Below are 13,444 nucleotides of genomic sequence, written 5' to 3' on the forward strand. Positions count from 1 at the left end.
AGACTGGGCTTGCAGACTATCTTTGATCATCTACTCGTATCTTTTTTCCAGTTCTTTAATATTGTTTTCAAGACCTGAAAGTAGAATTTTTGCCACAGTATGCAAGTACAAGGTGCACAGTAGGTTATACATCTAAAAAAATTGTTCTTTATTTCATTTTCTCTTCTTTACATGATAAGTTAATGTTCTATTTGCTTTTTGACTGCATAAGAATATCAACCTGATGTTTTCATAGAGCTATCTCTTATAATTCCAAGACCTTCCTCAAAATTAGCTGTAATTAACTCAGAGCCTGTCACTAAATATATAAAGTCAGTATTACTTTTTCCTGCAGGTGTTTATGCTTACCATTTTATTGCCTGGCATGAACAGTCTCATGAGGCTTTTCTGCAACACTTTGAACCTTTAGTAATTCTTCGAAAGAGTGGAGACCAAGAAAGTATGTTCCATTTATGATCAGCAGGCTATGATTAAGCTTGATCCTATCACAGAAGTGAAAGCTCAAGGAACCCTGAATCACAGCTGGAGGCTGTGAAATGAGTCCATGCCTTCCCAGGTTGATAAAAATGACTAAATTTTGTCCATTATCACTGGACATAAGCTGGGTCTTTAGATAAGCTCAACTGCTAAACTCTTTGAAAAACAGCAATACTCCTTTTCCTCTAGAAACCATTGCTTACTCTTTTGCTCTGTTATCCCATTTTCAGTCCCCCATTCTTGATTAACACGACTGAGAAATTGGTAATGATCAAACACCAGCAGCGCATCCTGCTTGGAAGCAATCATCCCTGAGACCAGACTGCAGTGCAAGGACTAACAGCAAAGACAGCCAGTCACAGGCAGCTTCCTTATAGCCAAAGGAAGGATCACTGGCTTCATGCCATACGCTTTCCTTGCAGCTTCTGACACAGTGGACCCCAAAGTACAGTTAATCCACCTCAGTGGCGTATAGTAGGAGCAGATGGGTCAGCACAGCCTGGCTCCATCCACTCCTCTCCAGCAGAGTGAGCAGGACAGGTAGCTGATTCTTGCCTCAGAAGGCTCTCCCCCATGAGATTCTGTAGGGATCAACACCTTTTCTCCTTTTCTTTCGTAACTGCTAAATACCACTGCTGGCAATAACATGCACATTACCTGCTGCTTTAGCTCTCGTTCATGGTTAAACACTGTGACACCTAAAAGATGAAATAAAGCTGACTGAGCAAGACCAAGACTTGCTGCTATCACTGAGTAACCATGGGCAAAACCTTCTATTTTGATTTTATTTTCATACCTCTGTGGATTTTGCCACAGTGGTATGAAACAAAAGAAAACCCCATGGGCTTATGAAATTCCCTTCCTCAGCTAAAAACTGCTTGAGACCATTGCTTTAAGCCATGCACAGACACAAATTATTCTGAATTGGATAAAAGTTTCTGTAACTTCCCTTTTGAAAGTCATGCTCCAGGCAATTTTGTCTGCAGCGAAGGAGGCAGAATTAAAAAAAAAAAAGAAGTCTGTGAAGCATTGAAACCTTTTCTGAACATATTACAAGACAGAAATCTACATATAATAGATGCACAGATGAAGGTTGATCAGCATAGTCTGGGAATTATCCAAAAATACTGCTTAGCTTCCTGTTAGTTTAGTGATAATTCAATGGGATATCCATATTCCCCAATGGAAAACATAGGAATGATGTTTTATCTTTTCTGGCTTCTTTCAACAGAGACATACAAAGGTACGTAGGGAGGTAGAAAAATACAAAAAAATATATTCTGTATGAATTAATAGTGTGGGTTTTAAGAGGAAAGATGGTTAACTGATCACTAGAATGTAACAAATATTTCATATAATTAATATATGTGCTCTGACTAAATGCTGATAATGTAAAACTGTTTTATGCATGAACTGGATAATACACTATAGAAACAATCCTAGTAAGTGAGGTATGGAAATGATGACTTAGACTTTTCTACCTCTCCTTGCTGTGATAGTGGAATACATCTGCAAACAATCAGATATGCTTACTGTTCATAATGTAATACATTTGAAGAGTCCAATTAGTCATTCCATATGTGTTCTTGATTTGTCTCAGAGATGACAGTAGAAGTCAGGGATGTAAGATCTGTTGTTTTGCATTTCTACTGTAGTCATGATATTGCTAGCATTCCTTTAACAGAGAAATTAAACCACTTGTTTACTTAAGTAATGATTTAACTGGTTTAGAGTCAACCATGCTATTTTTGAAGGAGGAGTTACGCAAGTTTCATCCTTACTGTTGAATGTAGATAAGTAAATACTACAAATTATCTTAAACAAATAAAATATGCAAGCAAATCAACCTTGGAATGAGGGCCAGAATATGTGATGGGAAGGACAGAGCGCTGGACTCTTCTCCATGGTGCCCAGTGTCAGGACAAAGGGCAATGGGCGCAAACTGAAATACAGGCAATTCTGTTTGAATGTAAGAAGAATCTTTCTTGATGTGAGTGTGGTCAAACACTCTGGAGCAGGTTGCCCAGAGAGGCTGTGGGATCTCCATCTGTGGAGATATTAAAACCCTAACTGGACAAGGAGCTGAACAACTTGCTGTCCTTTACCCTGCTTAAAATGGGGGCAGGGGGTGGACTAGACAATCTCCAGAGGTTCCTCACAACCTCACCTCTTCTGTGATTCTGGTTTCTGTCACCAGCTTGCCCTGCTCGCCCTGTTTGGGTGCAGTAGGAGTGGGCTGCTATTGGGGAGGCCACTGCCCCTTGGCACCCGGCTCCCCTTCCCTTGCAGAGCAACTCATTTCTCCTGCTCCTGGACATGATTAAAACTCAGAAGGAAATGGAAGAAAAGAATGTTCAAACAGTTTTGATTCCCTGACTTATTTTTTAAATGTGATTCTGCCCAGAACTACAGGGTGGTTTGGTTTTTTTTTTTTTTCCCAACTATTTTAAATGAAGTTGTGGAAGATGAGATCAAGTGGTTTAGAAGCAGCTGGGAGTGGAGGTTAGAGTAGGCAACTTGTTGGTCAGTTGGGTTTGAAAGGTGACTTGACAAAGCTAATGAACAAGAGTCATGCTGCTTTGTTTACAGGCTTACAGTGATGTAACTTCACCTTTGAGGAATATTTCTTTTGGTTTGTATCCTTTTGAGTGAGATTTTTCAGTGAACCCTAAAATTCCAGAAGAAAGTAATAATAAGACTAACACTCTTTTACATAACCATCAGCTTACATAGAAAAGTGAACAAAGCGCATAGAGATCTGTCAGAGGAGGGAGGTTGGAAAAAAAGAGGAATAAAAGCAGGTGACAGCAGAGGCAAAAAAGACCAACAGCCTATGACAGTCCCCTGGAAAGATAAAAGTGGGGTTTTTTTCTTACTGCATTAAGGGTCCATGTTTAGTCTTAACTCCTACTTTCACTCCATTTTTCATTCAAATGTAAAAAAAAACCCAAAACCATGAGGAGCTAGAAATATAATTTATCCAAACCTTTTTTTTTGCAGCTAGCTGAGAGTTTGTATGTGAACAGGTAAAAGTGGCTTCAAAAGAAACTAATCTTCGTCATAATTTAGAGCAGCTTTACATCCTTAATTAGTTTTGGAAACTTAGTGGCCTTCCTGAGATGCCATTCCACAAACGCAGTGTTACCAAAACACAAGTTTTGATTATCTCGTGGTCCTTACCTATCTATCTACTCTGCCAGGTTCAGTAGTGAACAATAGGAACTAATTGTTTCAAGCACTTTATGCTTCATAGGATTACCCTATGCTAAATTAATCTTCATCCACTTACTAAGGCAGATAAAAAATGGAAACTTTGATCCCTACCTGTTCTATTATACTCCTTTCCCTTCTCTACATCAAATAATTATATTGTCTCCAAAAGAATGGTTAGTTCTGATATGTTCTGAGGTGTGTGGTCTGAACATGGGGATAAAGGGTACTGCACAAACTCGGTTGTATGGAATTTAGGGTTTGGACATGGATGCTAAAATAGCAACCTCCATTTTGTTGATGTTTATTGAAACTCAATTCCTCCTACAGAGAGATAGCGATGTAGTGTGATAGCTATGGGTATTTATACATGGAATTAAATGTCTTGATTTTCTGCCAGGATATTCTATTATGTGAACCCCTTTTGCAATTAATTGCACAGCCTGAATTCTCAACAGCTCACTGTCAAAGCAAGGAAGAGTATTTAAATAGAAGAAGCAAGGGTACATTCTTCTCTGATGCACTGGTGTGCATGCTTATGTACCTTGCAGAGAAGTGCAGTACTTCAGAGCTTTGGAACTCAGTGAGCAAAAAAACAGTTCCAAGATGTGGTCTGATATGATGCAAACTATCTCTCCAAAAATAGTTTTCAAAATATGCTGGAAGTATTAGTTATTGCCTGTTATTTCTCTTGGATGAAGAATGTGAATCTGTATATAAAGTTTGAAAACACTTCTGGGACATTTACTGAGTCCCCTTGAGAAACAAATTTCACTGTATCTGCAAAGTCAGTTATCACTCAAGAGAATGTTCCCAAGATGAAGGGAGCACATTTAAATACACTGCCCACATACTGTGGACAGGGCATGGTATGAGTGGAATGAAGCTGCATCAGGGGAAATTCAGACTGGACATCAGAAAAAGGCTCTTTACTGAGAGCGAGGTTGATCACTGGAACAGGCTCCCCAGAGAAGTGGTCATGACACCAAGCCTGGTTGAGTCCAAGGAGTGTCTGGACAATGCTCTTAGTCTATGGTTTAGTTTGACATAGCCCTGTGAGGAGCAGGGTGTTGGGCTCGATGATCCATATGGGTCTCTTCCAGCTTTAGATATCCTATGATTCTAGGACTATCTCCTGGTTTTACACTTAAATCTGTTTCCCTGTGCAACACAATGCAAGTCAGGTGGTTACTATCCTCCATCAAGAGATCATTCCACTTCTGCATCCCAGTGTATCACTTGTCAAAGGAAAGAATGGGGCAGAGCAAATACCAGTTGTTATTTAATATTAATAATCTTACCTAGTATGTGCAAAATGTTTAATTAAAAAACAGTGCTGCATATATTCTGTGCACAAACATTTGTTCCCATGGTTGTGGGGGGAAGGGAGAGGAGGTTTAGGAGCTATCCTCTTGCCACAGGCCCCACTGCCCAACATGTGTGGTGATGGTGCCCACAAAACCTACTTTGTCATTACTGACAGCCGTGATAGCTCATCTTAATATACCTTGAGGCTGCAATTCTGTCCCGTGGCTCCATGGCGTGGGGTAGCAATTTCATGTCATTCTACTTACTGAAGATGGATATATGTTTGGTTTGTAGTAAGCTTTATCTCAAGGTATGTATAACTGATTTTTTTTCAATACAAGTATTTGTTTTTGTCACAACAAACTACACTGTGAAGTGGAGGGAAGAATTGAGATGATGATGTAGGTTATTGTTATAGCGTGGATTATTATTATGTGTCTTTCTCATTCCTTGTGTTTTACCAGCTAGGCTCTGCTCCTACATTACAAATTGTCATCCTGTGTTTGGTAAACACCTTTAAATAATTCTCTGTGTTACAGTGTTATCTGTAGGGTAAGATGAGAGTGTGGCTTGCAGTGCTGCCTGTTATCCTCTGTAGGTTCTCCATGTTTTTCTGCAACACTTTCAGGAGAATTTTTCACCTTTTGACTAGCTAACTTCTCATATCAAGTAATTGTACAACCATGATCTCTATGACAACAAACTTTGTAATGCAGATGCATTAGAAAAGCCTCTGACTTAACTAAAGGGGGCCTGTGAGAAAGCTGGAGAAGGACTTTTTACAAGGGTGCATAGTGATAGGACAAGGAGTAATGGCTTTAAACTGAAAGAGGGTAGATTTATACTGCATGTAAGGAAGAAATTCTTCCCTGTGAGGGTGGTGAGACACTGGCACAGGTTGCCCAGAGAAGCTGTGGCTGCCCCCTCCCTGGAAGGGTTAAGGGCCAGGTTGGACGGGGCTGGGAGCCCCCTGGGCTGGGGGAAGGGGGCCCTGCCCGGGGCAGGGGGTTTGGAACTAGGATGATCTTTAAGGTCCCTTCCAACCCAAACCACTCTATGATTCCAATATGGTTCTGTGATTTGTTCCATGCTTGGACCTACATCAATAAAAATGAAAGTATCATTTTGTATTGCATTTCCACCTTAAGAGTAGGTTTAAGTATTGTTATCACGCTTTCACGTCTCCCTGGGGGTGCACAGCCTGCTTGGCCAGGGCAGGGCCCCCGCGGCACGGCACGGCCCCCGCGGCACGGCACGGCACGGCACGGGGCCGCCGGAGTCACCCGGCAACAGAAATGGCGCTAGGGGAAAAACCAACCAAACCACAAAAAAACCCAAAACAAGCAAACAAACGAACAACTGAAAAATAACAAAAAGAAACCACAACAAAACCAGGTGAAACCTACAACCAGGTCCTCTCTCCTGAATGCAGAAGTAACGGGGACCCTTTTGAACTGCCCTGGAGGTGGCAGCATTGAGCAATTTATTTTTTAGAGTTGGCTTGCAACGCTTGTCTTGTTTGCTACGTGAAAGTTATGCGGATGGTACATTTCAGCCGCGTAAACAGCAGATCGCGTTGAATATTCAGTTTAATTTAGCATATAACGATTCGGGGAAATACAGCTAACTGCCTGACACTACCCGGGAAGCACTCCTCCGGGGCCCTTGCCCGGCCCGCCCTGTGCCGCCCGGCCCCCCGCTCCCGGCCCGCTCTTTACTCGGGGCACCTCTCCGCCGGGAGCGGCTCCCTACGATGGGGACGAGCCGCCGCCGGCCCCGGGTGGCGGGAACCACCCACCCCACGGGCGGCGGCCGCGCCGCTCCCCTGACGGCGGCCTCGCCCTGAGGGGGGGCGGCGGCGGCGGCGGCTCCGCGCCGGGGCCGGCCCCGCCGAGCGCGGCCGGCGACAAGGGCTGCGGGCAGGCGCGCGGAGGTCGTCCGCCAGGCCGGGCCCGCCGCGGTGAAAGCCGCCCCACTGCAGAGGCTGCCGGCGGCGGTTATAAATAACACGGCGCTGAATGGCGTCTACGCCTCCTTACTACGCGCCGCGCCTCAGCCTGGCCGGGCCCCGCCCCCCGCCGCCGCCGTGACGGACAGGCGGCGGCACCAATGGGGGCGCGGCCCCCGGCGGGCGGTGCGGCGCGGCGGGGCCGGGCCCGGCGGTGGCGGCCCCCGCGGCCGCGCTGAATGAGGGCAGGCAGGGGGGGCGGGTGGGAGGCGGGGAGCGGCGGGGCGGGCCGCGGGGCCGTGGCGCTGGGCTGGCCGGGAGCCCGGCGGCGGCGGCTCCGGGGATGGTCCACGCACTGGCGCCGTCACGTGTTGTTCTCCTCGGAGTGAGCCTGAGCCGCGGCGGCGGCGGGCGCAGGGGGCTGGACTGGCGAGCGCGGCCCCCGCCGCCTGTTTTGGTGCGGGGCGCCGGGAAACTCCGTGAAGAATCCGGCGGAGAGGGAGCCACCGCGGCCGTGCCCGCTCCCCCGCCGGCCTGGGGCACGGGAGGGGGCCGCGCCGCCGGCCGCTGAGGCGCTGCCGACTGGAATGAAGAGGAGGAGGAAGAGAGGATGTTCCTTCGGCACTCGGGCTGCCTCCCCTCCCGCCTCTGCCGGGCTGCGCCGTGTGTGGAAATGGCACTTTCTCTGCCTAACGAGATGGGACTGAATGGGGTCGCCAGCCTCCTCCGCACGCCCGAGCGGGAGAAGCAGCAGCAGCAGCCTTAGCGCTGATATTTGGGGACGGGGAGGGTTGTGTTGTGGGCTTTTTTTTTTTTTTTTTTTTTTTTTTTGATTTTGTCTTTTTTTGGGGGAGGAGGGAAAAAGGGGGCAGAAAGCAGCGTGTATTTTTGGGTGCAAACCCCCGGACTTTGCAAAACAATCTCCGCCCCCAAGAGGATATTTAATCTGCAACAGAAATCGCTCCTCGCCGAAGCAAACTTGAGACGGGGAAGGGGTGCAGGGAGCGGAGGAAGGGGACCCCCGCCCCGCTCCCGGCGGAGCCCGACCCCTGCAAGGGAAGATGCGTTTCTCTTTCCCGGCGGCTGCTCTTGGGACGAGACTTTCGTCTGGACTGATCGGGACTGGACTTTTTAAGGACGCGCTTACCCATCTAAGGGCGATTTGGGCATAAACAGCAGCGCAAACTCTGATTTGGTGCTGGAAGCTGCCTCTGCCACTGAACAGCTGCTCTCACCCTGCTTCTGTCCCTCCCCCGTCCCGTTCTCAAAAGAGGATCCCGAACTATTTTTTCTTTTCCTTTTTTTTTTTTTTTTTTTTCTTTTTTAAATTGTTGTTGCATGAATTTTAGTTTAGGTGGTTGTCTTTTCCGGCTGACTTGGCTGTTTTGGGGTCTTGCGGACTGCTAGCTGCAGTAGCAGCTCCAACGCCTCTCATCATGGCTAGCCCCACAGATAATAATGAGGGCTTCTTCTCAGATGTCAGAAAGGTGGGTTACTTGCGCAAACCCAAGAGCATGCATAAACGCTTTTTCGTGCTGAGGGCAGCCAGCGAGTCTGGACCCGCCCGGCTGGAGTATTACGAGAATGAGAAGAAATGGAGACACAAGTCAGGGGCCCCCAAGCGCTCCATCCCACTAGAAAGCTGCTTCAACATCAACAAACGGGCTGACTCCAAGAACAAGCACCTGGTGGCCCTCTACACCAAGGACGAGCACTTTGCCATTGCAGCTGACAGCGAGCCTGAACAGGAGAGCTGGTACCAAGCGCTGCTGCAGTTGCACAACAGGGCCAAGGGCCACCACCACCTCCATCACCATCACCATCACCACCACAGCGATGTCACCTTTGGAGGCAGCAACGCGGGACCGGGGGAAGCAGGTGAGGACAGCTATGGCGAGGTAGCCCCTGGCCCAGCTTTTAAGGAAGTTTGGCAAGTAATTCTGAAGCCTAAGGGCCTAGGCCAGACAAAGAACCTGATTGGCATCTACCGCCTGTGCCTGACTAACAAGACCATCAGCTTTGTGAAGTTGAATTCAGATGCGGCTGCTGTGGTGCTGCAGCTGCTCAATATCCGCCGCTGTGGTCACTCTGAGAACTTCTTCTTCATTGAGGTGGGGCGCTCGGCTGTGACTGGGCCTGGTGAGTTCTGGATGCAGGTAGATGATTCGGTGGTGGCACAGAACATGCATGAAACCATCCTGGAGGCCATGCGAGCCATGAGTGAGGAATTCCGGCCCCGCAGCAAGAGCCAGTCCTCCTCAAACTGTTCCAACCCCATCTCTGTGCCCCTTCGCAGCAGGCACCATGTCAACAACCCTCCACCCAGCCAGGTGGGGCTCAGTCGCCGGTCCAGGACTGAGAGCGTCACGGCCACCTCTCCTGCCGGTGGTGGGGGCGGAGGTACAGGTGGTAAACCCAGCTCTTTCCGGGTTCGAGCGTCGAGTGACGGGGAAGGCACGATGTCGAGGCCTGCCTCTGTGGATGGTAGCCCAGTTAGTCCCAGTGCCAACCGGACTCATTCGCACAGACACCGTGGCAACTCCAGGCTCCATCCTCCGCTCAACCACAGCCGGTCCATCCCAATGCCTTCCTCGCGCTGCTCTCCTTCGGCCACCAGTCCGGTCAGCCTGTCATCTAGCAGCACGAGTGGCCATGGCTCCACCTCAGACTGCCTGTTTCCACGAAGGTCTAGTGCTTCGGTTTCTGGCTCCCCTAGCGATGGTGGATTTATTTCTTCTGACGAGTATGGTTCCAGTCCATGTGACTTTCGCAGCTCTTTTCGCAGTGTGACCCCGGATTCATTGGGACATACCCCACCAGCTCGGGGCGATGAAGAGCTCAACTACATCTGCATGGGGGGGAAGACCGCCTCCTCGTGCTGCAGCCTGGCAGCCCCCAATGGCCACTTCATCCCGCGCACGTGCCACCCACAGCAACAACCTCGCTACCCTAGTACGCCGTGCTGCCCTCGAGGTGGTAGCGAGGAGGTTGCTGACTTGGAGAAAGCGTTCAGGAAGAGGACTCACTCTGCAGGCACTTCGCCCACCATCTCCCACCAGAAGACGCCCTCGCAGTCTTCGGTGGCCTCCATTGAGGAGTACACGGAGATGCTGCCTTCCTACCCCTGTGGCGGCAGCCGCCTGCCCTCCTACCGGCACTCAGCCTTTGTGCCCACTCACTCCTACCCAGAGGAGTGTCTGGAGATGCACCACCTGGACAGCGGCCATCATCGGACCAACTCCGCCCCGCACACGGATGACGGCTACATGCCCATGTCACCTGGTGTAGCCCCCGTGCCCAGCGGCGGGGGGCCCCCCAAGGGTGGTGACTACATGCCCATGAGTCCTAAGAGCGTGTCGGCCCCGCAGCAGATCATCAACCCTGGCAGGGGGGGCCGCCACCCTCCAGCCACGATGGACTCCAACGGCTACATGATGATGTCCCCCAGCGGCAGCTACTCCCCAGATGGCGGCTCTGCGGGCTACGCCAAGATCTGGACGAACGGCGCCGGCCACCACCCGAAACTCTCAGTGGAGAGCAACGAAGGGAAGCTCCCGTGCGGCGGCAGTGACTACATCAACATGTCCCCAGCCAGCGGCTCCACCACCAGCACCCCGCCGGACTGCTACTTCGGGGGCGCGGGGCAGCCGGGCGTCGAGGAGGCGCCCACCGCCCACCACAAGCCCATCTACTCCTACTTCTCGCTGCCGCGCTCCTTCAAGCACGTGCACCGGCGGGGCGGCGGCGGGGCGGGCGAGGACGGCAGCCCCCAGCCCCGCATCGCCCTCGGCCCCGGCCGCCTGCTCTACGCCACCGAGGACTCGTCCTCCTCCACCAGCAGCGACAGCCTGGGCGGCGGCGGCGGCCCCGAGGGCGGCCCCCCGCCGCCGGCGCAGCCCCCTCGCAAGGTGGACACGGCCGTGCAGACCAAGGGCCGCCTGGCGCGACCCACTCGCCTGTCGCTGGGCGGCCCCAAGGCCAGCACCCTGCCGCGGGCGCGGGAGCAGCCCCCGCTCCTCCTGCCGCCGGAGCCCAAGAGCCCCGGCGAGTACGTCAACATCGAGTTCATCGCCGGCGAGAAGCCGGCCTTCCCTTCGGCCGCCCTGGGGCTCGGCTTGCCGCCGCCGGGCGGCGAGGCCGCCGAAGAGTACATGAACATGGAGCTGGGGCCGCCGCGGGCCCCCTGCCCCGCCGGCTTCGCCGCCGCCCGGGTGGCCCCTGCGGCCCGGCCCGGCCGAGGCGCGGCCCCCGGCGGCCGGGACTACGTGGCGATGCAGCTGGGGGGCGCCGCCGCCGCCGGGGGCTCCTGCTCGGACTGCGCCGACAGCCCTTCCCCCTGCTCGCCCGCCCTCCTGCTCAGCTACGCCGACGTGCGGGCGGGCCGCTCCGCTGCCGAGAAGCCCCCGCCGGCGGCGGCGGCGACCACGGTTTCCCCGGAGCTGCCGCGGCCGCCGGCCGAGCTGTCGGCGGCGCCGCCGCGCTCCTCCTCCCTGCTCGGGGGCCCCGGCGCGGGCAGCGCCTTCACCCGCGTCAGCCTCAGCCCCGGCCGCAACCAGAGCGCCAAGGTGATCCGCGCCGACCCGCAGGGCGGCCGGCGGCGGCACAGCTCCGAGACCTTCTCGTCCACGCCGAGCGCCGCCCGCGGAGCGGCGGCGGGGGGCGGCGGCGGCGGCGGGCTCGGGGCGGCCTTCCCCTGCGGCGGCGCGGCGGGCGCCGAGGAGGTGAAGCGCCACAGCTCGGCCTCCTTCGAGAACGTCTGGCTGCGACCCGCCGCGGGGGAGGCGGCCGGCGCCCCCGCCGCCCGCCGGGAGCAGGGGGCCGCGCCCGCCCTGGAGAACGGGCTCAACTACATCGACCTGGACTTGGTGAAGGACTTCAGCCACCGCCGCCACCACCACCTCCACCCCCCCGCCGAGGGCGCCGCTCTGCCGGGGGGGAAGCAGCCGCCGCCGCCGAAGCCCCCGGGCCAGCCCCGCGGGAGCGGCCACTCCGGCGACGACCTGAGCGCGTACGCCAGCATCAGCTTCCAGAAGCGGGAGGAGATGTAGGAGCCGGGCGCCCGCCGGGGAAGGTGAGCCCGGGGGCGGGGCGGGAGGGGGGAGAGTGCCGGGGCGGCGGCGGGAGGCTGCCCGCGGGGCGGGCGGTGTTCCCCCCCCCCCCCCAACCCGGGGAGGCTCCGGGAGGAGCCGCGGCCCGGGCGGTGGCGGCTGCCGTCTGCGGTTTGCCTTTAATATCTGCGGGGCGTTTCGGTGGCCCCGGCAGCACAGCGGCCCTGCGGGTGGCCCCGCTGCTGGCTCTCACCTGCGCGGGGCGGGGGTCGCTCCCGAAAAGCGCGCTCGGGGGCTGCGGTTCGGATGGGGATACGATACCGTCCTTACCGCGTTGCCACGTTTCTTTACTTTTCAGAATTAGGTACGCTTCAAAAGTGTGTGTGTGGAGTGGGGGGGAAAGCGAGTTAGCTGGAGGATAGGGCTGGAAACGGGAGACTCCCATTGTAATCCTCGTTTGGTCAGCAATCACTCTTGTGGCCGAGGGTGAAGCGGTCAGCCATGCCAGCTCTTGCTTTGCCATGTGCAAAACACGTCTAGCAGCATCTACCTCACGGGGATGTGATGAGTATTAATTCAGTTTTGTTTGAAAGGTGCTTCGAATTTGAAAACAGACTTCAAAGCCTTCAGAGCATTGTATCTGTCACTCGTGTTCCAGCTGATACTAAGCACGGCTGTCCCACTCTCACGACAGTGTTACAGACTGCATAAGAAACAGGCTTTTCATTTTTAATTTGGGAAAAACTTCTGCCAGGCAGGCTGTTACACGTGGATGATAGGCGAGCAGGAGCATTGTTGCAAGCAATGTGATATTTCTGCTACATGGAAACTTCATGCCGCACATAACAGATGTATCATGTTTAGAGCTCATGGAGTACAGCACACCTGTGTGAGTCCTTTCGTGAAAGGTGAAGACTTTTGGTGCAGACGAGCACTAGTAGATAGCTACCCAGTTCATCTTGTTGAGACGCTCGGTTTTAGCGGTTTTCTATGTACTCGAGCAGCAGCAATCACAGTACGTTAAGCGGTTGCTATGAACACGTGCAGTGGCATTAGGGGGATGAATCTCATACCACTGTTTACATCGTAAGTGTAATAAACGCACTGTTTGTATTGCTTGTTTTCTCGGCTTAAGGGAATTGCTGAGGGCTGGTCTCGGTACGATGCCTGTGATCGTACGTTCACCACTTTTACACGTTTTGCAACCCTATAACCTGAACAAAAGCAAAACAATCTCTTCACACTTGTTACTTAGCACTTGCTACTGTTGCTTGTTAGAACAACGCAATATTAGGTGTTAGTCTTACCTGATCTGCGAATACAAAGTGAATTTCAGAGTTCAAGGGAAGGTTTAAGATCAGCACAGACAGTGCTGGTCTGGTTCAGATGGTAACTGCTAGGAAATGGTTGGTTTTGTGTCTATCTGACAGGAGTGTGGTGGCTGTCACAATAC

The 13,444-nt window shown here is 52.7% G+C and overlaps 1 protein-coding gene across 1 annotated transcript in view; it reads left to right on the forward strand.

Annotated features, from left to right (window-relative positions):
- The first annotated feature begins 7,239 nt into the window (after positions 1-7,239).
- IRS1 (insulin receptor substrate 1) overlaps positions 7,240-13,444 on the forward strand; it is a 57,943-nt gene continuing 51,738 nt past the window's right edge. The window contains exon 1 of the mRNA XM_042797814.1: positions 7,240-12,014. Coding sequence (XP_042653748.1) covers positions 8,380-11,991 — 3,612 coding nt within the window. The 5' untranslated portion in view covers positions 7,240-8,379 and the 3' untranslated portion in view covers positions 11,992-12,014. The remainder of the gene's footprint in view (positions 12,015-13,444) is intronic.

Source organism: Tyto alba, unplaced genomic scaffold, assembly GCF_018691265.1.
Source record: "Tyto alba isolate M040663 unplaced genomic scaffold, T.alba_DEE_v4.0 Super-Scaffold_10, whole genome shotgun sequence".
Classification (NCBI taxonomy): Eukaryota; Metazoa; Chordata; class Aves; order Strigiformes; family Tytonidae; genus Tyto; species Tyto alba.